The sequence below is a fragment of the Bos javanicus genome, chromosome 26 (assembly GCF_032452875.1).
Source record: "Bos javanicus breed banteng chromosome 26, ARS-OSU_banteng_1.0, whole genome shotgun sequence".
Lineage (NCBI taxonomy): Eukaryota > Metazoa > Chordata > Mammalia > Artiodactyla > Bovidae > Bos > Bos javanicus.
Genome location: NC_083893.1, coordinates 8,663,533 through 8,688,770, shown reverse-complemented (window position 1 = coordinate 8,688,770; position 25,238 = coordinate 8,663,533). Strand labels below are relative to the sequence as shown.

The following is a 25,238-nucleotide window of genomic DNA, read 5'->3' as shown; positions in this document are numbered from 1 at the left end:
TTATTTGTATTTATGTACTAATACTTTAAAATTTATGAGTTTTATGGATTCAGTAGTAAATGACCCCAAGTTCATTAATATCTTAAAGTCCTATATAAAAAAATCTAACACATTGAAAATTATGTATTTTATCTGTATTTGTGATTTTTTTTATTTCAGAAAGTATTGTCCATGTTTCTAAAATGACATAACCATCAAAAGTCTTATTATTTGGAGCTGGAAATAGCTACTGTGGTTAGCTAATAATGCTCCCTTTAGACTTTTTAGGAAATTGATAAAACATCTATATTTTTAGTGATAAAGTTCTGCATTAGGAAGTAGAGTCATTAGGGTGTTCATAGATCCATTGACTTGTCCAACTGGAGTGCAGAGTTAAGGCTTTTAACTTTTCACCAAGGACTCTCTGATACTCCTGTATTCCTGGGCAATTTTGACCATTGGAAAAATATTAAGATAGATATATTACAATAAAAATTCATATTGATAATTGTATGTTAAATATAACAAAAATGATAATACACTTTAAGATGAAGAGTAATTTTAGTGCACTCTCCCCTTTGCCCTAGGAATTTGAAGCTTATGGGATGCTGAATATGACTGTTGTTATTTCAGGTCTATGTAATGTATATACACACTACATTACCACATATGAAGAATACCAGGTAAAGTAGAAAGTTCTCATCATTTAAATGAATTATATCCTGGTCAAGACTATTGTATCAAATGCAGATTTTCTTTCTGGACTTCCTTAATCATGTTTTTTGAGAGATGATTTTGTTTTAGAGCAGGTAAGAAAAGGATAAGCCAGAGGTCATATTTGGGAGTTCTAGGTTGACCATTTCCAAGTTCAGTAGAGAATTCTAGTCTCATTAACTTCCACTTTCCCTGAAATAAATTACCTGGTCAAGGGCACTGGTAATAAGCCTGGGTTATGGCATACAACATTTCTAACTCGATCCATAATGCTTTTGGTGCCTTAAGCTTCTGTAGAACCTGAGAAAATGCCCATTGGCAGCTACTATCTAGAGAAAGCACTGGCTAAGCACCTTGCAAATGTCATTTTATGTAATCCTCTCAATTAGCCCTGACTGAAGTAGGGTATTATTATAGCGTGATACAGATTAAGAAACAGAGCCTCAAAAAATTAGGGAGGCTGCTGACTGGTGATGTTTTTATTTTGTTTGTTACAAATAGTACAAAAAGTAGCCTAAGTACTTTTAAACACCAGTAGCTAAAAACGTGAAAACAGGGTAGAAGTCCATACTTACTAGTTTCTAATAGATCTGAGGTATAACTTGGCAATTCATGGTGTGGCACACAGGCTGCCTCTTGACAAATGCTCAGTAATTCCAGCAGTGGAGTCTGCCCTGCTGCCCTCTGTTGACTTTACTGAAGGTCCCTGCTTTTGAGTGATTCCTGTTGAATAAAGATTCTTAACTGGGATAAACTTAGATGAGAATAATAAGTTAGATGAGAATAATTCCATTTTTGCCTTATCTGTAACTGTAATTTAGCATTATAGTAAAGTAATGCTCAAAATTCTCCAAGCCAGGCTTCAGCAATATGTGAACCATGAACTTCCAGATGTTCAGGCTGGTTTTAGAAAAGGCAGAGGAACCAGAGATCAAATTGCCAACATCTGCTGGATCATCGAAAAAGCAAGAGAGTTTCAGAAAAACATCTATTTCTGTTTTATTGACTATGCCAAAGCCTTGGACTGTGTGGATCACAATAAACTGTGGAAAATTCTGAAGGAGATGGGAATACCAGACCACCTGATTTGCCTCTTGAGAAACCTATAGGTAGGCCAGGAAGCAACAGTTAGAACTGGACATGGAACAACAGACTGGTTCCAAATAGGAAAAGGAGTGTATCAAGGTTGTATATTGTCACCCTGCTTATTTAACTTATATGCAGAGTACATCATGAGAAACACTGGGCTGGAAGAAGCACAAGCTGGAATCAAGATTGCTGGGAGAAATATCAATAACCTCAGATACGCACATGACATATGGCAGAAAGTGAAGAACTAAAGAGCCTCTTGATGAAAGTGAAAGAAGAGAGTGAAAAAGTTGGCTTAAAGCTCAACATTCAGAACGAAGATCATGGCATCCGGTCCCATCACTTCATGGGAAATAGATGGGGAAACAGTGGAAACAGTGACTGACTTTATTTTTGGGGCTCCAAAATCACTGCAGATGGTGACTGCAGCCATGAAATTAAAAGATGCTTACTCCTTGGAAGGAAAGTTATGACCAACCTAGATAGCATATTCAAAAGCAGAGACATTACTTTGCCAACAAAGGTTCGTCTAGTCAAGGCTATGGTTTTTCCAGTGTTCATGTATGGATGTGAGAGTTGGACTATAAAGAAAGCTGAGCACTGAAGAATTGACGCTTTTGAACTGTGGTGTTGGAGAAGACTCTTGAGAGTCCCTTGGACTGCAAGGAGATCCAACCAGTCCATCCTAAAGGAGGTCAGTCCTGGGTGTTCATTGGAAGGACTGATGTTGAAGCTCAAACTCCAGTACTTTGGCCACCTGATGCGAAGAGCTGACTTATATGAAAAGACCCTGATGCTTGGAAAGATTGAGGGCAGGAGGAAAAGGGGACGATAGAGGATGAGATGGTTGGATGGCATCACTGACTTAATGGACATGGGTTTGGGTAGACTCCGGCAGTTGGTGATGAATAGGGAAGCCTGGCATGCTGCGGTTCATGGGGTTGCAAAGAGTCAGATATGACTGAGTGACTGAACTGAACTGAGGAAATGGCAACCCACTCCAGTATTCTTGCCTGGAAAATTCCATGGACTGAGGAGCCTGATGGGCTATAGTCCATGGTGTTGCAAAGAGTGAGACGTGACTGAGCAGGCTCGCATGTTATTTAGCACTTCTTTCAATTATGAATGTAGCCAACAAATGACAGTAACATGATCAGTACTATGACTTTTGTCATCAATAGGAACCATGAGTATTTTTATATCCCACCTAGTTACTGCATATATGGAAATATCTTTTATTCTCATTGAAAGTGGAAGTCACTCAGTTGTGTCTGACTTTTGCAACACCATGGACTGTACACTCCATGGAATTCTCCAGGCCAGAATACTGGAGTGGGTAGCCATTACCTTCTCCAGGGGATCTTCCCAACCCAGGGATCAAACCCAGGTCTCCCACATTGCAGGTAGATTCATTACCAGCTGAGCCACCAGGGAAGTCTTTTATTCTCGTTGCTATTTTAAAATCACAGTAGTTATTAGATCTCCTACAAGATCTTGTTATTCAAGGGCATCACACAGAAACACAAACATTGCTCTGTCACAAAGCTAGTTTATTATTCAATTACATTTAATGGGTTTCCTTTGTCTACCTATGTATTTTATTTTATTTTATGTGTTTAGAAACATTACTATTAGCAGGGTCCATTGCCTCAACAGTCTGCCAAAGGAGACCATGGTACAAATAGTTAGAAACTCCTACTAGCTTGTCTCCTGATTAGGGACATGCAAAAATTAGTATTAATTAATTGATTTATTCACTCATTCATTCAACAGATGTGTTTTGTGACAGATATTGTATTAGCCACTATCTGGGCATGACAATGGTTATGAATCTGCTCCTGCCCTCAAGCCCACTAGAATTTATGGGTCAGTAGAAGACATAAAAGACATAGAAGAAAGCAGATGATTCCATTTCCCATTTCTGTGAAAGAGATGCACAAGGTGTTATGAAAGCAAAGAGAAAGAGCAGCAGTTTAGACTGGGTGTTTGACACTGGGGACTGGCAAATTTTCATGAAGATATATTGTTTGTCCAGGTTCTTGAGAATGAATAAGGACTGATTAAGCAAATATAATGAAAGTTAATGGAAAGTGTTCCATATTGAGGGAGTTACATATGCAAAGGTCCAGAGGGGCGGGCTTAGTATATTTAAGGGGCTGTACTTAACTGAATACCCTGGGATAAACATGAGGAGGGTAGTGAGATGGGCTAAAGTGGGAGGCAGGGGTTAGTCAATGGAGAATCTTCTGTGCTATGCCACAGAGCTCTGACTCAATAAGGAGGATTTTAGGGCACTCTAGTCCAATTCAAAGGAAGGAATGCTGTGATTTAGAAAGCTCACTAGGATGGCAGTGTAGAAAATGAATTGGAAGGGCAAGTGTGGAGGCAGAGAACTGTGGAGGCAGAGAACTAACTGATGAAGAAGCTGTAGTTATGATCTGGGTGAGAGGTAAGGGTCTGACCAAGGTTAAAGCAGTAAAGAAAGAGGAAAATGAAAGAATTCAAGAGGTTTTTAAGGAATGATGACTTGGAGACTTACAGGATGACTGCCAGACGATCCTGGCATAGGCTTCACTGAGATGAAGAATGTTACAGGGAAAGCGGATATATTTGGAGGGATAAGTTCCATGTTAGATTTGATGAATTGAAGGTTTCTGTGAATAACCAAATCTTTGGACCGCAGGTGAAAGGAGATGTATTTGATTTTATTTTATAGTTCTGTGATGGTTAAATGGGCTCCCCAGGTGGAAGTGGTAAACAATCTTTCTGCTAATGCAGGAGATGTTGGTTCAATCCCTGGGTCAGGAAGATCCCCTGGAGAAGGAAATGGAAACCCACTCCTGTATTCTTGCCTGGGAAATCCCAGGGACAGAGGAGCCTGGCAGGCTACAATCCATGGGGTCACAGAAGAGTCAGACATGACTTAGCAACTAAACAACAAGAAGAGGATGGGTTAAATGTCCTTTTCCAGATGGTTCTATAACCATCCAATTTATTCAGGATGGTTTCTTTCAAATAAATCCCTCTTTCAAATAAAATGGATTGACTCTCCAAATGGCACGCGCCAAGAGAATTCATTGCCTTTAACGAATAGTTGGTGGGAACCATTCACTTCAGCTGGTAAATGGAAATGCTCGCCCTCCTTTGTCATAATTAGCTTTGAATGACATCAGTTTGGATATGCAAGATGTACAATCATCACCTGTCACTAAAATCAGCACCTGCAGACGGATCGAACTGTGCGGGATGGTGTCCAACTCTGCTCTGCCCCTCCTGCAGGCGCAGCGGTACGAGGCCGCATCCACAATTTATGGACCGCATACTCTGTCTGCCTACATCCAGCTTTACAGAGTCCTTGCCAAGGCCATTGCTACGGTAATCAAACATTGTGTTTGCATGTCTCAGGAGTGGGGAGATGAAGAGGGAAGTCAAAAAGACCTTCGCTTTGAGTGTTCGGTTCCTTTATATTTAAAAATATTATAGCTGTGAGGTATCTCTAAAAATTGAAACCGATAAAATGAATTCAGAGTCAGTTAGTCATCTTTTGGTGGTGACCACTTTTTTCATATATATTATCTCATACTAGTCTCGCAATCAATGTGTGAAGTATAGAGTTATCATTTTTCCCCATTTTTCAGATGAGCAAATAGGTTCAGAGATGAGAAGTGATCAAGCTTACTATAACTGAGAGTTGAACCAGTGCTCCCTAACCCTGGTCAGTTTCTCTCCATTTGCTTCATGAATTGAGTGGTTTATCAATTCTGACATGTCCATTTTCTTTATTAGAACATCTCTGAAATTGGGATGTATCTTCCAATCAAAGGAATCTTACAATTATACATTAGCATGTTTTTACTTTCTTGGTGGCTCAAAAATAATAATAGTTATTATAATCAATAGAGCCTTAGATTTGATAAAGTATAAGAGTTGTCTTCAAATGTACATATACATTGTATCTACCTAAAATATGTACACCTAAATGAGTTTATTTAAAGAAACAACACTCCTGTAAATCTTACCTCTGGTATATAGTTTATATACAAAGATGCGTTCTGGTGGCAGAAGATTAGTCAATATGCAGGATAACGACTTTAAGATAATAAATGATCCTTGTATAATACCACATAAGCCCCAAAAGGCTGTGAGGCAGGGATGGCTTAGCCAAGACAATAAAGCCCTTTCAAAGAAAAAGCTTGGATATATCAAATTGAAACAAAACTGCTATTTCTGTAGGTCAAAACAGTGAAATATTGGAAATTTCATGTGCCTCCACCTAATTAGCTATTGACTGTGTATTTGAAATCTCAGTAGAAGGAATCTACTTTAAGGTATATGGGGTTGGCCAAAAAGTTCATTCAGGTTTTCTGTAACATCTTATGCAAAAACCTGAATAAACTTATTAGCCAACCCAATATCTTAATTACCTGATTATTGTTTTATCATAATATGCCTTTCAATTTTAAATCTGATACTTTCTTTTCAATTATTTTTAGTTTTTATCATAAAACCTGTACCTATTTGTAGAATATCCAGATTATAAAGATATGTATAAACCTATAAGCTATATCTAGAGATAACCACCCTAGAAGGCAATGGCACCCCACTCCAGTACTCTTGCCTGGAAAATCCCATGGATGGAGGAGCCTGGTAGGCTGCAGTCGATGGGGTCGCTGAGAGTCGGACACGACTGAGCGACTTAACTTTCACTTTTCACTTTCATGCACTGGAGAAGGAAATGGCAACCCAATCCAGTGTTCTTGCCTGGAGAATCCCAGGGACGGAGGAGCCTGGTGGGCTGCCAGACATCTATGAGGTCACACAGAGTCGGATACGACTGAAGCGACTTAGCAGCAGCGGCAGCAGAGATAACCACTGTTTAACTTTCATGCAATTACAGGTTTATAGCTCTTCCCATAGAAAGAGAGGCATCAAATTTTATAGTGATATTTAGGAAGTGTGATTCACTTTGCAGAAATTTGTTTCAGAATATTATGGTTATGTGTCTAAGAATATCTATGTGATCTTGGGCAAAAATACCACTGAGTGTCTGCAAACCTATTTTCCCATTTGCAAAATGGGAATGATGATGAGTAGATTATATGGCTGGTATAAAGATTAAGTATATAGAGCAAAGGTTAAAGTATATTAAATACGTATGAAGGGCTATTAGAGATTAGAGATTAGAATTTTGATGGCACTATTAAAGGTGACACATTTTATGGAAAACATAGATTAAACTGGGCATGTTATAGGCTGATCTTAACTTTTAAATTAAAACTATATTTATTATATTCATTAATTAGCACAGAGAAGAATTTAGGAAAATACTTGGTAGTGACTTTGGTTAAGAGAGACTTAACACTTTTTAAACATTTAAAAGAATAATTACAATGTCATGTCACAGAGGCTGACCATGTGTTCCTATTGAGAGTCATACACGTAAAGAATGGTTGTCCCAGAATCTAAACTCACGTATCGTGATTCCTAGCTTACACTCAGATTATACTGACGAGGGGAGTGAAAGTGTTTCCTGTGACCGAAATGTTCTTCTGTCACAAAAGTTAAAATTATGGACCTCTAGGCTCCAATTTCAGCAAAGTTCCCCTCATATTTTGTTACATTTGTTAGCTCTTGGGAAGAGAGAGAAAAAGTGAAAGTGAATGTATGTGTGTGTGTGTGTGTGTGTGTGTGTTCCAGTGAAGACATTTTGGGGAGGGTGTGGAGAAGGCAATGGCACCGCACTCCAGTACTCTTGCCTGGAAAATCCCATGGATGGAGGAGCCTGGTAGGCTGCAGTCCATGGGGTTGCTAAGAGTCAGATACGACTGAAGCGACTTAGCAGAAGCAGTGGTCAGGGAAAAAGGTCTCCATTCTGTATTGTACGCCCCTTAAGCAAATACTCTCTGTTCTAGGATACTGTAGCCAATTTGAGCAGTGGTCCAAAGCCTCCATTTTTTGAAGAACTGATGTCTCCATTAATTCCAAATATTGTGGATAGAGCACCTGAAGGCACAACTTTTGGGGATGTCCTGCTACCAGCGAACACTATATACAGAGTGGTAAGACTTGGAAAGGGATGTTGGGATCCTTATGAGGCCTATACTTGAAGGTGGGGGAAAGACGTTGTTTAAAAGTCACCACCTGCCTTGAATCATGCCACGGACCGGTTGTTAGCAATGATTTTGAAAATTGTTCTTATCTCTGCAGAGGCTCTGCACACATGAGAATGGGGAAGTATTTATTTTTCAGATGGCAATTTTGGAAAACTTGAATTTCTAAAATTCAAATTATTCCTTTTTTTTTTTTTTTTAAGAGATAGACATGGAACCATTCATTGCAGCATAGAAAAGTGGTTTCTTAAATCAAGGGTGGGAAAACACGGAAATGAAGCAGGTTTTCTACCCCTAGTACTTTATATAGATCTTGTTTCTTGTAACTTTGCTAAATCATTTATTAGTTTCAATAGATTTTCTTTGGTGTGGATTCCTTAGAAATGTCTATGTATAGTATGTCATCTGTGAATAAAAGCAGGTTTACTTCTTTTTGAGTTTCTTTTCTGGATACCTTTTATTTCTTTCCTTATTGCATTGGCTAGAGTCTCCAGTGCAATGTTGAAAAGAAGTTGTAAGAATGAACATCCCTATCTTGTTTCTAATCTTAGGAGGAAAAGTATTTAGTTATTAAGTATAATGTTTTCATCAGAATTTCTGTAGATGCCTTTTATTAGGTTAAAAAATTCCCTTCTATGTCTAGTTTGTTGAGAGTTCTTATGAAGAAATGGTGTTGACTTTTTTCCAAACGCTTTTCTGTGTCTACTGAGATGATCATGTGGCTTTTGTTTTTTATCTATTAATAGGGTGTATTTTATTAGTTGATTTTCACATATTAAATAAATACCCTTTAGTCATGGTATACCAGAGAAGGCAATGGCACCCCACTCCAGTACTCTTGCCTGGAAAATCCATGGACGGAGGAGCCTGGTGGGCTGCAGTCCATGGGATCTCGAAGAGTCAGACACGACTGAGCGACTTAACTTTCACTTTTCACTTTCATGCATTGGAGAAGGAAATGGCAACCCACTCCAATGTTCTTGCCTGGAGAATCCTAGGGATGGGGGAGCCTGGTGGGCTGCCATCTATGGGGTCTCACAGAGTCGGACACAACTGAAGCAACTCAGCAGCAGCAGCAGCAGTAATGATATACAATACTTTTTACATGTTGTTAAATTTGGTTTAACAACATGTGGGCTTCCCTTGTAGCTCAGTTGGTAAAGAATCTGCCTGCAATGCAGGAGACCCGGGTTCCATCCCTGGGTGGGGAAGATCCCCTGGAGAAGGAAATGGCAACCCACTCCAGTTATCTTTGCATGGAAAATCCCATGGACAGAGGGGCTTGGTGGGCTGCGGTCCACGGGGTCACAAAGAGTCGGGCACAACTGAGCAACTAACGCCTCACGACCAACACTTCACTTCACAAATTTGGTTTGCTAATATCTTTCTAGAGAGTTTTGTACTCGTGTCTATGAGGGGCATTTCTCGTCTTTTCATGTGTTGTCTTTGCTCTTGCTATCAGGGTAATACTGGTATCCGAGAAGGAGTAGGAAGTGTTTCCTCTCATATTCTGAAAATGTATGCAAAAGATTAATATTATTTCTTCTTTAAATATTGGATCAGATTTACCAGCAAAGTCATTTAAATTTGGGTTTCTCTTTATGGCAAAATTTTAAATCACTAATTCAATTTCTTTACACAATTTAGGCATATTTAGATGTTCTATTTTTTCTTGTGTCAGTTGTATGTCTTTCTAGCAGTTTAATTTGTCTTTAGGAATTTTCCCATTTCATTTAATTGTCTAATGTGTTGGGATAAACTTGTTCATAGCATTCCTTTATAATTCGTTTAATTCCTGTAAGGTCAATAATGATGTCCCCTCTTTCTTCCTGGTTTTGCTGACTTGTGTTTTCAAAGAGCCATCTTTTAGCTTCATTGATTTTATCTGTTGTTTTTCTATTTCATTGATTTTTGCTCTAGTGTTTAATTTCCTTCCTTCTGCCTGCTTTGATTTTATTTTGCACTTCTCATCTCTTAAGGTGGATGCTTAGGTTATTTTTATGTGTAGTGTCCTTTTATAAATTCCTCTGTTGGTTTTTTACTATGTATATTTTTAGCTATTTTCCTGATATTAGGGACTTGGAAAAGAACTCTCTTTCTGCTCTTAACCTTCCACTCTCAATACTTCTGACAGCAATTGTGTGGAGGTTCCCCCCACAGTAATTGTGTAGAGGTTCTCCTGTTCCCTGTGGACACCAATTTGATGCCCTCAATTCAATTCTGATGTTATTTACTTGGAGTTAAGGGCTCAGTGGGCTTTCTTGGTGGCTCAGATAGTAAAGAATCTGCCTGCACTGCAGGAGACCCAGGTTCGATTGGGAAGAGCCCCTGGAGAAGGGAATGGCTACCCCACTCCCGTATTCTTGCCTGGAGAATCCCATGGACAGAGGAGCTACAGTCCATGGGGTTGCAAAGAGTTGGACCTGTCTGAGCTACTAACACTTCCACTGTTTGTTTGTTTGTTTTTTTTCACAAAGGCTCAGCTCCACAGGACAGCACCCTCTCTTCCCACCTCCTCCTCCCCATACACATGTGTTTCAGACGCCCGTGGTAAATCCAACATACACACGTGTTTCAGACGCCCGTGGTAAATCCAAGTTATCACCTGTGCATCTACCAGCCTGGTTATAAATTGAAGATGCTCTGGCTATAAATTGGAGATTCTCCTCCTCAGGTTTAATAACTTGCTAGAACAGCTCACAGAACTTTGGAAAATAGTCTACTGACTAGATCACCAGCTGATTATAAAAGGATACAACTCAGGAACAACCCATGGAAGAGATGCGTAGAGCAAGGTATAGGGGAAGGAATGCAGAGCTTCTCCAGTCATTCTGCTTTCCAGAATCTCTGCACGTTCACCAGCCTGGAAGCTCTCTGAATCCCATGCTTCAGGGACTTCTGTGGAGGCTCTCTTACCTGGGCATGATTGATTAAATCACTGGCCATGGGTGGTTAACTCACTCTGTAGCTCTTTTCCCTCCCTGGAGATCAGGGAGTTCGAGTTGAAAGTTCCAACTCTCTAATCACCTGGTTTGTTCCCCTGACAACTAGCTCCCATTCTGAGGTTATGCAGAAGCCCCCAGCCACCAGCCATCTTATTTTCATCCAGAAAGACACTTTAGTACAGATCTGATAGCCTTCCCCGCTCTGGTTGAACTGTAGTAACACAGAGGGTGAGCACAACCCTGGTAAGAAAACCAAGAACTTGTACTGTGCTTATCCCAAGTTTCAGTTCAGTTCAGTCCTTCAGTCGTGTCCGACTCTTTGCGACCCCATGAATCGCAGCACGCCAGGCCTCCCTGTCCATCACCAACTCCCGGAGTTCACTCAGACTCACGTCCATCGAGTCAGTGATGCTATCCAGCCATCTCATCCTCTGTCATCCCCTTCTCCTCCTGCCCCCAATCCCTCCCAGTATCAGAGTCTTTTCCAATGAGTCAACTCTTCGCATGAGGTGGCCAAAGTACTGGAGTTTCAGCTTTAGCAACATTCCTTCCAAAGAAATCCCAGGGCTGATCTCCTTCAGAACTGACTGGTTGGATCTCCTTGCAGTCCAAGGGACTCTCAAGAGTCTTCTCCAACACCACAGTTCAAAAGCATCAATTCTTCAGTGCTCAGCCTTCTTCACAGTCCAACTCTCACATCCATACATGACCACTGGAAAAACCATAGCCTTGACTAGACGAACCTTTGTTGGCAAAGTAATGTCTCTGCTTTTGAATATGCTATCTAGGTTGGTCATAACTTTTCTTCCAAGGAGTAAGCGTTTTTTAATTTCATGGTGGCAGTCACCATCTGCAGTGATTTTGGAGCCCAAAAAAATAAAGTCTGACACTGTTTCCACTGTTTCCCCATCTATTTCCCATGAAGTGGTGGGACCAGATGCCATGATCTTCGTTTTCTGAATGTTGAGTTTTAAGCCAACTTTTTCACTCTCCTCTTTCACTTTCATCAAGAGGCTTTTTAGTTCCTCTTCACTTTCTGCCATAAGGGTGGTGTCATCTGCATATCTGAGGTTATTGATATTTCTCCCAGCAATCTTGATTCCAGCTTGTGCTTCTTCCATCCCAGCGTTTCTCATGATGTACTCTGCATATAATTTAAATAAGCAAGGTGACAATATACAGCCTTGACATACTCCTTTTCCTATTTGGACCAGTCTGTTGTTCCATGTTCAGTTCTAACTGTTGCTTCCTGACCTGCATACAAATTTCTCAAGAGGCAGGTCAGGTGGTCTGGTATTCCCATCTCTTTCAGAATTTTCCACAGTTTATTGTGATCCACACAGTCCAAGGCTTTGGCATAGTCAATAAAGCAGAAATAGATGTTTTTCTGGAACTCTCTTGCTTTTTCCACGATCCAGTTGATGTTGGCAATTTGGTCTGGTTCCTCTGCTTTTTCTAAAACCAGCTTGAACATCTGGAAGTTCACGGTTCACGTATTGCTGAAGCCTGGCTTGAAGAATTTTGAGCATTAGGGAAAAGGGATGGGGGGAATAAATTAGGAATTTGTGATTAGCAGATACAAACTACTATGTAGAAAATAAACAATAAAGTTCCACTGTATAGCACAGGGAACTATATTCAATATCTTTTAATAACCTGCTGCTGCTAAGTCACTTCAGTCGTGTCCGACTCTGTGCGACCCCATGGATAGCAGCCCACCAGGCTCCCCGTCCCTGGGATTCTCCAGGCAAGAACACTGGAGTGGGTTGCCATTTCCTTCTCCAATGCATGAAAGTGAAAAGTGAAAGTGAAGTCGCTCAGTCATGTCCGACTCTTATCGACCCCATAGACAGCAGCCCACCAGGCTCCTCCTTCCATGGGATTTTCCAGGCAAGAGTACTGGAGTGGGGTGCCATTGCCTTCTCCTTTAATAACCTATAATAACCTAAAATGAAAGTGAATATGAAAAAAATATATAATTGATAACTGTACACCAGAAACGAATATAACATTGTAAACTGACTATATTTTAAAAAATAAAATAAAATTTAAAAGTGGTTATTTTTGATAGTTTTGTCAGTATACATAGTTGCTTTTCAGGGAGAGGACATACTGACCTCCTCATGCTGTCATGCTGAACAGACGTTTCTCACCATTTCAATTGGCACATTATATCTGTAGTGGGGTTGTCTCTTGTTGTTAAGATGAGTGTGAGTGAACAGGAATTGTGATGGTAGGAAAAAAATCAAGGACAAGAACATGTAAGGATTAGGAAAATTTGGCTAATCATGAAAATTTTATTTTTTTAAGTGAACCATGGTATGGTTTGCAGGGATGATTTCTCTATATAAAGAATAGAGTGATTTTTGCAGAAAATTCTAACTGCTGTTGAAACATTTTTCTGGCCATTGGTGAGGCTGGCTAATTTGATAATCTCACTGGTGAAAATGAAGAAAATTAGAAAAAATAAATTGATGATAGTTATTCAGGGGAGTTAACAGTAAGTAATTGAGCTGCACATCTCTATTTAGATGGTAATCATTGATTATGAACCCATGGAATATTTTTATTAAAAAATGTTTTTAATATGGGCTAGGTCTTCGAGAATAGGTAGGAGTTTATAGTGCTCATCAAGAGACCTGGATCTCCTGCATTGCAGACAGGTTCTTTATTGGCTGAGCCACCAGGGAAGCCCCAAGACATACCACCTGTAGGTATATAGACTATAGAGGGCTTAAGGTGGAGCAGCAGGTGGGAACTTACCTGTAAAAGGTCTTGTATACCATGGTAAGTCCTGTGAAGACTTGTTAGTTTGTTATTTAAAAATATTTTTTGATGTATAAATGACATACAGTAATACATCTTTAAAGAGTACAGTTTGGTAAGTTTTTACTATTAAGGGCATCTACTTCTTGAGTAATCTTTAGTAATCTATATCTTGAGGAATTTTTCCATTTCATTTCATTTATTTGAATTTGTAGATATATAGCTCTATATCTTCATCTATATCTGAATCTACCAAAAGCAAATTATTTGTCCAAAATTCTGAAGTAATTTACTGGGTCCAAATTCCTGTTCCCATGTTACAAGGATATGTTCTCTAATATTCTCAGAAGATTCAATTAAATACAATATAATCTCTACAGGTACCCAGATTCCTAGGAATGTTTCATAAATAATGGCCCAAATATGAGCATGGAAAAGTACTATTATTAGAACTCATGAAATCAGTTTTTATTTTCAGGGAGAAGTTGTTGAAGTTACCTTTGTAGGTGCTAACCCAAAGAATTCAGCAGAAAACCGGGTAAGCATTAATGATTCTTTTTATGAATTTAAGTCCACTTCTTTAGCCTTTCACTTGCGTATCCCTCTGAAGATTAAAAAATAAAGATAAAATGTTTCAACTTGCTTTTCATTGTATTTTATAGGTGTGAAAATTTTCAGGGGGAACAGTTAATGTAGAGTTGGGTCTAAAAAGATAGACGCCAGGAAATATTCAATTGACTCTACTTAGGACCACGTAGAGCACAATGTATAGAAAACTGCGTGGTCTCTTGAGATGATGTAGATTTGAATACAATTCCCATTTACGAATCCCAATTTTAAAACTCTACTGAATTTGGTTAAATAATCCAAGAGCCAGTGTGAAGTGTATCTTTGGTTCCTTTCCACCCCTCTTTGGCTCCTCTCCTCTTCTGCACTCCTGACTCTGGTCCTGCTTCCATTGTTGTGGGATGACCATGGATCCCTGAGTGGACACTCTAATGACTGGAGCCCTGGCCCACATGCTTTCCTTTTTCTTGCACTGGCCTTTTCCCTACTCTTTGCTACAGGCACTAATAGAGTGTTTATTTATTAATCTTGAAAAATGACACAAGAAATACAGATTCCATGTAAAAACAGACAGTACAGAAGTTCTTAAAATAGACTGCGGAAACATCTCTCTTTTCATGAACATTTTTAGAGGCAATGCTGTTTCCAATTTCTTACATACCATTTCATACTTTTTTGTCATATATCTGTATTTATGTATATGATAAAGTATATAATATCTATGAATAAAATGAAGTAGTTTTATTCCTCTGGAACTCCCTTGAAATGTTCTTATAACTATACAAGCAATAATTAGATATGTTCTATCTGTAAGATTTCAAACAATAGAGAAATATATAGAGGAAAAAGAAAATGGGTCCATGAAAGTGATTTCAAGGTGAGATTTTTTTCTGTGGCAGAGAATGCATTAACTCTATGGAAGAGTCATTCCTCCCAGAGCCCATTGTTGCCTATAATCCAAAATGCCTTTCTTTCAAGTGAGCCTTCCCATTTCTGTTTATTAAAATAGGATTCCTTTGACAAAAGTTGTGACAATGTGACATTGTCAGATATTATATTGGGAAAGATTTTTCTACTGCTTGGATAGTCAACATGCACCTGTTTGAAATAATTTCTCTAGGCAGTCAAGTCATGCCAGAATATTTACATGTTTACAGCATTATTTTCTAAAGATGTTAAAGTGTTGTAGCAAGAATGCAGAATTAGCTCTTACCTGACATCCTTAGGGTGGAGAAATACTATCATCATTATTGCCTGGAGAAGCAGGAGACTATGTTACTTAAAGAACTATGAGAACAGAATTAATTCCTGAGGCTGTTTTGGGACTTGGCATAAAACTATTTCTGGTACCCTGTACTATTAGTGATCATCACATCCTTACCACTGTGCTGAATGCTTACCATGTGCAGGTACTAGGCTAAAGGCTTTATCTACATACATCATCACATGAATCTATTTAATCCTCCCTACTACTCAGTGAGATACATTTTATTATCTTTGTTTTACAGATGAATAAAGTGAGACTGAGAGAAATTAAGTAACTTGCACAAACTAATTGTGTATCTAGAAGAGATTAAGCCTGGGAGGCGAGGAGAGGATGGTCACAGAGTTTGCACATTCGGCATCCTAGCTTTGTTCTCTGATCTGCACTCTAGACCATACACTGGGGCCCTTCTGTTTCCTTCTCCACTGAAGGCCTTCCCAGTGTCACTCTGCCCTAAATGGCCATGAACAATTCTCTTTTCAAGTCACTGTAGTTACGGAAACTTTTTTTTATTGAATATTATCCATTAGTTGAGTAATCGGGGCTTCCCTGGTAGCTCAGATGTAAAGAATCTGCCTTCAATGCAAAAACCCAGGTTCAATTCCTGGAGAATAAAACAGCAACCCATTCCAGAATTCTTGCCTAGAGAATCCCATAGATAGAAGAACCTGGCAGGGGTCAGTCAGTGGGGTCACAAAGAGTTAGACACAACTGAGTAATTAAAGTTGAGTAATTAAAGTTGAGTAATTAAAGAAGAATTTTAAAGAATCCTATGGTCCAGCTATAAATAAGTGATTCATTCAGCAAAGGTTTATTTGAACACCTGTAAATGACAAGCTTGTAATGGATAAAGGTGAATTAGACACAAGTCCTGGCTTCCCAGGTGGCTCAGTGGTAAACAATCCATCTGTCAAGCAGGAGATACAACTTTGATCCCTGGGTTGGGGAGATCCCCTGGAGAAGGAAATGGCAACTCACTCCAGGAGTCTTGCCTGGGAAATCCCATGGACAGAGGAGCCTGGCGGGCTACATGGGGTCACCAAAGAGTCGGCTACAAATTATCAGCTAAACAACAACAACCTGATCTTAAGGGCCACGATCTAAAGATTTTTAAGGAAAATTGGAGATTCATGGCCTTTGTATGTTTTATTATTATATTATTTAAATATGTGGTTTATTTGAAGCTGAATTCTTGGTCTAAAACAAATTACTATGACCAATGTGGAAAATTTTATTTTCCACTGGGAAAATAAAATCTGCTTATGATGTGGTTTCTAGGCATCCATTATGACAAAACATAAGGATTGCTTTTAGCTCCCCAGGAGTAAGAAGATTTACATATGCTTTTCAGTTCTTTTACTCAGACAGTATATACTAATAACTCATTTACCTGGAGATGTAAAGATGAGGAAATTATCCCATTTTCCCCCCCTGAATCTGGAGGTGACTTAGAGAAAGTCTTAGAATACAGATCAGTGAACGTGTCAGAAATGGTTTGCTGCCTTTTCTAAATCTTGTTTTATTTACTCTTTTCTTTGCTATAATTTCCAAAATTTGCTGTCAGCTCTAAAATTGTTCTTCATTCAATTTTCTAAAGAGAAGTCATGGTTTTTAATAGACTGGATGAGTTAACATTCTGAAGACATTGCATAGATTGTTAAAAGGAACAACTGAGGATTTGTATGAAATTCTAATACGTATACTCATCAGGTCTTGGGAGGTTAGCAATGGTCAACAGGGGATTATGGGGTTTCTACAGTTAGATTTCTTCTGTGACTCTGCAGTGTCTGATTAGTTATATTAATTGCATTTCAGACCCATCAGACCTTCCTCACTGTGGAGAAATATGAGGCCACATCAGCAACATGGCAGATAATGCATAATGATGCCTCCTGGGAGACTCGGTGAGCATGTCTATTGAATATTTTGTCTTTCAAGCCCTGAAAAGAGTTGGTTAGTAATGCAGAGAAGACAAATGGCAAGACTGGCTCACTGCATGATATTAATGATATCAAATTCCCCAAAAGCCTTCTGGCTTTATTTAGTTGATTTATTAGATTTCATCTTGATCCTATTTTTCTACAAAACAATGTGCTGTGTGTCTGTAAGATTAGGTGCTAATGAGGTTATGACCTCCATGCTTGCAAATATCTGTTAGTTTTGTTTTTTCCATGGTCGCAGACACAACCCCTAAAAGCTAATTAGTCTTCCTGCAAAGTGGTTGCAAGGCCTGCTGGGTGAAGGTGTGTGAGATAGTTCTGTGGAGCTTGATATTTCTCCTGAGATAATAATGAGTCTATACTTACCATGTGTTGCATGCTTATATGTGGTCAGTGGTTCTTCATTTGAATTACTAAAATACAATAAGCTTGAGTGTTTAATTCTTGCTGACCCAGTAGGAAAGGAATATGCTTATAGAATTTCCTCAGAGAAACTTTTCTCTGTACTTTTTGCTATCAAATACCTGAGCTGAATAGATAATATGAAGATTTTAAAATACATTTGGAAATACTTCCATTCTTATGTATATAAATTTTACACCATGGAACAGTAGTATGGACATGAGCAAAATTTTTGGTCATTTGGTCTAATTCAAATGACCTCAAACTAAGTGATTATTTGTATGTTAGTTTGGTTTCCATGGTTAATGGAAAATAGAGATTTGATCTTATTGTGGCCTATTTGATAGCCTCCCAAAATTATGGGCATAATGTTTACTCTGATCTTTAAGACTCTATGTAATATTTAAACAAGTAATACATGCATATTTATTGTTAAAATATGGTTATACAGGTAACAAAAAAGGATAATTTAGTTTCAAAAGCCTGAAGTCAGAACGGTAGTTAACACCCAGGAAATGTAGTAGTCAGCCTTGTTCGCGAGCAGCAGTGTTACCAGCTGTTTTAGGGAACTCTGGACCTGTCACTGAGGAAACAGAGGATGCCGAGCACATCCTTTCTGCGCAGGGCATTTATCCTCTACATAACCAAGGGCATCAGTCAGCTTGCCCATTGTGCCTCTCGGTATTTAGTAGCTGACCTCCCTGCCATGATCTACAAGGAGCCACGTGATCTGATTCCATCCGATTCTGTCATCTCAACCATTCTGCCCTGATCCTGCTCACATGCATTCTGTCTCTTGGCTGCACCAAGTTTGCTTCTGCTTCAGACACTTTGCAGTCTCTGTTCCTTCTTTCTAGAATGTTCTTCCACTAGACAGGTGTGCGTTCAGTATAAAGGACATCTCCTTAGAGATACCTCTCTTACTTTCTTCATTTCACTTATCTTTTTAGCTTTACTTTTAAATTATTTATTCTTTTTGGCTACGTTGGGTCTTCACTTGCTGCCCTCAGGCTTTCTCCAGTTGCAGCAAGCAAGAACTACACTTCATTGTGGTGCATGGGCCTCTCCTTGCAGTGGCCCCTCTTGTGGGCAGCACAGGCTCTAGGGCACATGGGCTTAGAAGTTGTGGTGCTTGGGCTTCGTTGCTCTGCTGCATGTGGGATCTTCCCAGACCAGGGATGGAAATTATATCTCTTGCCTTGGCAGGCGGATTCTTAACCACTTGACCACGAGGGAAGCCCCTCACATTTCCCTTTTAAAATTATTTGTTGGTTTGCTTTTTTATTGCTTTTTTACTATCTTGTCCTAGTTTGACCATAAGCTCTGTGAAACTTTAGACCATGCCTGTCTCGTTCACTACGGTATTCTCAGTACCTCTAGCATAGCGTCTGGCACATGAGCTCATGAAATGCATATTTTGAACAAATGAATCTAGATGCAAAAAGTGTCAAGTTGAAGTAGAGGATGGCAAGGGCTGAAGGGAAGCTGTAGCAGTTCTAAAGCAGGGGACATCCTTTGTTCTGAATATCAGGTAAAGCTATCCTAGGATGGATAGAATTTAGGAGGTTAGGTAGAACAAGTCAAGATATTTCTACAAATGACTGTTTCTTGAAGATCTGCTTCTAGGAAATATTTATCTCTGTTTTGTTCATTGCTATATTCTCAATATCTAGTAGAGTGCCTTGCTTATTGTCAGTATTCTTTTAATATTCATTTATTGACTAATCGAACACTTTTTAATCGCACATTTTTAAGAGTAAAATTGGGTTTGTTTGTTTCCTACCAACAGTTTCTACTGGCACAAAGGCTCACTGGGTCTTAGCAATGCGACGATACAGTGGCACATTCCAGATACTGCCCAGCCTGGAACCTACAGAATAAAATACTTTGGACACAGTCGGAAGCAGGACTTACTCAAGCCCGCTGTTCTACTTTCATTTGAAAGCACTCCCTCTGTTTTTGAAGTCACAACTATTTGGTGAAAGTTGATAAAACATTTAAAGAGCAGCTGTACTCTGTATGATTTATATGACTGATTTCATGTGAATGTAATCTATTATGATGACTTCAATAATTGTCCTTTGGGGACAGATGGTTTACAGCTAATGGGACAGGTATGTGTGTGGTGTGTGTGTGTGTGAGAGAGAGAGAGAGGTGTATCCTGTTTACCTTGCTATTGTAGCTTACTTTACCTTATGGTTGTTGCCTAAAGCATAATTTCCCTTGGGGCCCTGTGGCTATTTTAAGAGACAGTTCCCCTCAATATGGAACCTCTGAGATGTTAGTGAGAGTGGTGGAAGATGTGTGAACAATGTTTAAACTATTTATTTATAGAAATTATGGAATGTTAGCACTTAAAAAGCTGAAAGAGGTTATCTACTTGGATCCTTCATTTTATAGATGGGAAAATGAAGTTTTATGGATTTAAGATTAGCATAAGGCTAGGGCCTTTCCCTTCAGTCACATTTAAAAAGTATTTATATAAACATTGACCATAAATGTATAAGCCCAGTTAGAGAAAGTTAGCATGCCAGTTTTTCCTATATTGAGGGGTAGCCTTTCCAAGCAGTCACCCTGGCATTGAGATGGCTGATCCAGAGTTGTTTTGAATGTTCAAATCATTTCTGGAATTGCCTTCAGAGCCCAACTGTGGGAAAGTCAGACTTGTAATATTTTGATCTTGCCTATGTTTCTCTAAGTGCCCTTATCCCACTGAATTGAGTCTCATATTCCCATGACTTGTTCTCAGTGATTTTGGATTGTTTTCACTAATCAAATTCACTGAAAACCCACAAAGTTTTGTTACTAGTGTAGATACTAATATGAAAGTGATATGGGCTTGAAAAGGAGTCCTCAAAGAAGAGGCTCTGGATTCATTTATCTGTCATTTATCTGTCATTACTTATTCACTCACTCATGGACCTGTTCAATCATAGAATATTTATGAAGGCATATTCTCATTCCCAGCACTATACTAGTGTGGCTCTGACAGATCATATTTAGGCTGAATGTATGTGTCAAAAGGTCACTATTTCAAAGGAGAAAATATTCAATTCAACGTGTAAATTCTGGGGAGGCATTGAAAAATCAATAATCTTCAAGTCACATCTTGTATATCACCTTTGTTGAGTATTCTATTTAGCGGGTAAACTGAGGCTCCAGGCAATTTGGAAAAACCTGTTTTGAAAGCTATTTTTGGGTATTGTGAAATATCCAGTCTAATGTCCCAGAGAATAAGCTATGATGATCTGACATTGATTGCCTGAAAGTAATTGCATTTAAAATTATCCAAGTTAGCTAGGAGCTCCAGGTTGCAAAATAAATTTCTTAAAGCTGAGTCATGCTTTTGCATGGGTATAAATGCTTTAGCATTTTTTGGAAAAATCAACTTTTCTTTCAAAAATAGCTTTCAAGTTTGAAAATAATAATGATATCAACAATAATATTTACATCTATTTACATAAGACTTAACATGCTATATTGTACCTGGAACATTTTTTTATGAATCAGTGCTCTAGAGCAGGGGTCCGCAACCTCCAGAATCTAATGCCTGATGATCTGAGGTAGAGCTGATATAATAATAGAAATAAAGTGCACAAGAGATGCAGTGCACTTGAGTCATCCTGAAAGCATCCCCTCTTCCTAATCAATATCTTCCACAAAACCAGTCCCTGGCGCCAAAAAGGTTGAGGACTGCTGTTCTAGAGGCTGTTTCTGTGCAAGTTAATTGTGGTGAATTAACTAGTTACAGTTTCAGTGGGTAATGGTCATTTTTCCAAATGACACCACACTATTTAGGATAAAAATTCAGAGACCTAAAAGAGTAGATGCTTCTGAAAGTAGTTGATTTCAGAAAGACAAATTATGTTACAGCTGATGATAATGTTTTTAAAAGTATTTCTTATGACTCAGAAGAGCTTTTGAATTATTTTCCACCACCTCTGTGCCTCCCTTTGAAACTTTCTCAGCCGGCCTGTGATTCCCTGCTGTTTACTTGCAGCTGCGCCAAAGCAGCTGTTCTATTGCCTACTGATCCTTCTACACCCCACCCTCTGCCACCAGTGCTCTTGGCCACATGTAACCCCAGAAACCTGTGTTCTCACTTGCTGCCATCTCTTCCAACTGAAGTTCCATTTCTGCAGTTTGTAAGTAAAAACAGAACCAGATCTCTACATCATAGATATTATAATTATTCATTTGAACGTGAAAAACAGCACATAGATGCTGATCTGATCTGTCCACATAAAAACAGATCCAGTCAGTGTCTGGGGGTGTTGCTGGGAGTGGCTCACTGGAGCCAAAGCACATGGAGAAACTGAAAATTGGTGGAGAATGTATAAAGGACGATTGAGTGTGTGGGAGAATTCTTTTGAAGATTTTGTTTCTCATGTCAAAGTGTCTGTTTTTCATTTGTTGTACTCTGTCTACTCTGGTGTTAAGGATGCTATGACTTTTTTAAAAGTACTGTATGATCCATCTATATTTTCAATCAGTATTATGTAATTGTTAGTATTCAATAGAATGTTTAATAAATTAATAATTGCACCTGGGACATTATTTTCTAATGAGAGGTGTAGACACTTGAGCCATTTTTTTCATTTTAAGAGATGGAGCAAATGGTGGTAGATTATATATAAATCAGGTTGGAAGGTGATATTGCAGTCGGTTTTGTGGAAGAAGTGACATCTAAGCTAAGACCTAAAGAGTATTAGCTAGGAGGAAGGTAACAGGGTGTGTGCATGTGTGATGTGCGTGCTTGCACGTGTGCAAGAGAAGTAACTATTCTAGGTAGAGGGAATACCAAGTAGTTTCTCAAGGCTGTAATTAGATTGCAAGGGAGGAGTGGTCAGAAATGCAGCATTGAACTTTGCCTTCATAAAAGCAATTTGGTTTTAGATTTGTATTAGCATTTTTTCTCCTTGAGACTTGTCACTTACAAAGATGCCTGAATGTATTTCCCCTTTGCTGTGCTGGTAAAAGACATATTTTATACCCAAGGAAACTGATTTTGGTTCTCAGTCTGCAGTGATATTGGATACCACCCGTCTGTCTTCATGGATTGTTCTTGGAATTGAATTTAAGAGACTCCTTTGCTTCTGTACATCTCATGTTTTCAAATCTTGAGTTCCTTTTGCTTTTTCATACCTGCTGAGTTGTCAAATGTAGCCAATAAAGACCACTCTCTCTTTGGATGGACTTCCAGAGCCATATCCTGTATCTTATAAGTACTTATAAGCACTGAAAAAACTGATCTGCCCACATGAATTTCACAGTACATTGGCATGCATAATTCCCAGTCTCTGTTTTTCTTTTTTTAAATTTCTGGCTGTATTTTAAGATAATAAGCAAACTAGAAGCTTGGGGTATTGGCTTAACACTAGTCAGAGAAGAACAGGCAGCCTACCGCCCCACTATTTGCCTGAGTCCATGATAGTACCTGATAATCAAATCATTCCTTGACTGCTTATTCTCAGATGGTTAAGTGAAGAGAAAATAAATTTCCACCTCATTTTCCACTGTTACATTTTGTTGTTAGAACAGTTGAAAGCAGTATTCTAACTGGTATACTGATTATAACCCCCATGAGGACTGTAATTTTGACCCTTTCTTCTGCTGTAGCTAGAACAAATATCAATATATTTGCATAAAATCAGAAAGCAGATCTTTACTAGCTGACCTAAAGAAAACAGTATGGTGACCTCTTTCTATTTTTTGACTCTCTGCCTGTTATGGATTGAATTGTGTTCCCTGAAAAGGTATGCTGAGTCCTCAACCCCAGTACCTCAGAATTTGGAAAAAGGATCATTGCGGATGGTAATTAGTTAAAGCAAGGTCATACTGGAGTAGCTGCTGCTAAGTCGCTTCAGTCGTGTTTGACTCTGTGCGACCCCATAGATGGCAGCCCACCAGGCTCCCCCGTCCCTGGGATTCTCCAGGCAAGAACACTGGAGTGGGTTGCCATTTCCTTCTCCAATGCATGAAAGTGAAAAGTGAAAGCGAAGTCACTCAGTCGTGTCCGACTCTTCTCGACCCCATGGACTGCAGCCCACCAGGCTCCTCCATCCATGGGATTCTCCCGGCAAGAGTACTGGAGTGGGGTGCCTTTGCCTTCTTCGATACTGGAGTAGAGTAGGTCCCTAATCCAAAATGACTGGTACCTTTACACAAAATATGCCGCGTAAAGAGGTGTACACAGGAGACTACCGTGTAAACCAGAAGGTGGAGACCACAGTGCTGGGTCTGCAAGCCAAGAAATGCCAAAGATTGCCAGTAAACCATCAGAATCAAGGAAATAAGCACAGAACACATCTTCTCTCACAGTCTTTGGAACAAACCAACCCTGGTGGCTTGCAGCCCCCAGAACCATGAGGCAAGAAATAGCTGTTGTTCAAACCTACCAGTGTGTGGCATTTAGTTACGGCAATTCTAGGAAACAAATTCACTGGCCAGTGGATTAAGGCACCTTGCCAAAAGAAACTTTTTTGAGGCTCCCAGTTTGGAGGACCTAGGAGATGTGTCCTTTCCTCTCCCGGATAATATGGTCGCTTTTTTGCAACAGGTCTCATCTGTTACATCGCTGACTGCCAGTGAGTATCATCCATCACTATCACAGACTATTAGTTTTCTGAAACTAATTTACATATAATAAAAAGCCAAGTGAGTCAGCTATGATGCAGCTCTAACTAAAATTTTATGAAGAATAAACATTCTGTAATTTGGAAATCGATCTTTTATGGGTTGTGAATAAGACTATGAATATCTACTATATTTATTTATGAGATGACAGAATGAGGACACACACAATAATGCATGTTTATTCTCGGTACTTATTGAACTGAGTTGGGTTTTTTCCTCCCCAATTTATTATATAGCAAATAGGAGACAGGTCGCTGTAGGGTCCATACTTGTGTTTACATGGAGGCAAAGCTAAGAGTTATGATACACCTCAAGAATTTGTGCCAATTTTAAATTAAGGCAGAATATGTTTGTATTCATGTTGTAGAAAGTGATTGCAAAAAGTAGTGAGTTTTTTTCCCTCTCAATGGGTGATTCATTGCATGTTTAAATAAATGAATAGTTTCTATTTCAAGAAATGTTTTTATGAATAAGAATGCTGTCAAGACTATTGAAGAGAAATCTTTCTATTTTTAGAGGGCCTTTTATTTTCTCTGGGTTAACCAAATAGCACCTCAGTGCCCATTTTTAGAATAAATTTATTGGGGTCCTGTGAGAAATGTGATGTTTGCTTCTGGTTGGGGCATGAAGCCACACGGGGAAGTCCAAAAATCTCTTTCCAGAGAGATCATCTTTCCTATGCCTCCACCATGATTCCAAGGTTAGATGGTCATTGAACTTCTTGATCTTAAAAAAAAATTTCTTATGGAAAATTTGAAACATGTAAACATGTAGAGAGAATAGTATAAGACCTCCTACATTCCATCATCCAGCTTCAGAAATTATA

General features: G+C 39.0%; 1 protein-coding gene across 4 annotated transcripts in view; it reads left to right on the top strand.

The window, feature by feature from the left end:
- Positions 1–24,447, top strand: part of LOC133239117 (putative neutral ceramidase C) — a 65,174-nt gene extending 40,727 nt beyond the window's left edge. For 3 of the 4 annotated variants that reach the window (XM_061402677.1, XM_061402672.1, XM_061402674.1), the window contains 6 exons: positions 567–662; positions 5,062–5,157; positions 7,695–7,841; positions 14,082–14,141; positions 17,250–17,338; positions 19,566–24,447. In XM_061402677.1, coding sequence (XP_061258661.1) covers positions 567–662; positions 5,062–5,157; positions 7,695–7,841; positions 14,082–14,141; positions 17,250–17,338; positions 19,566–19,758 — 681 coding nt within the window. In that variant the 3' untranslated portion in view covers positions 19,759–24,447. The remainder of the gene's footprint in view (positions 1–566; positions 663–5,061; positions 5,158–7,694; positions 7,842–14,081; positions 14,142–17,249; positions 17,339–19,565) is intronic. The other variant, XM_061402673.1, reaches the window with a different exon arrangement.
- The last annotated feature ends 791 nt before the right edge of the window (positions 24,448–25,238 follow it).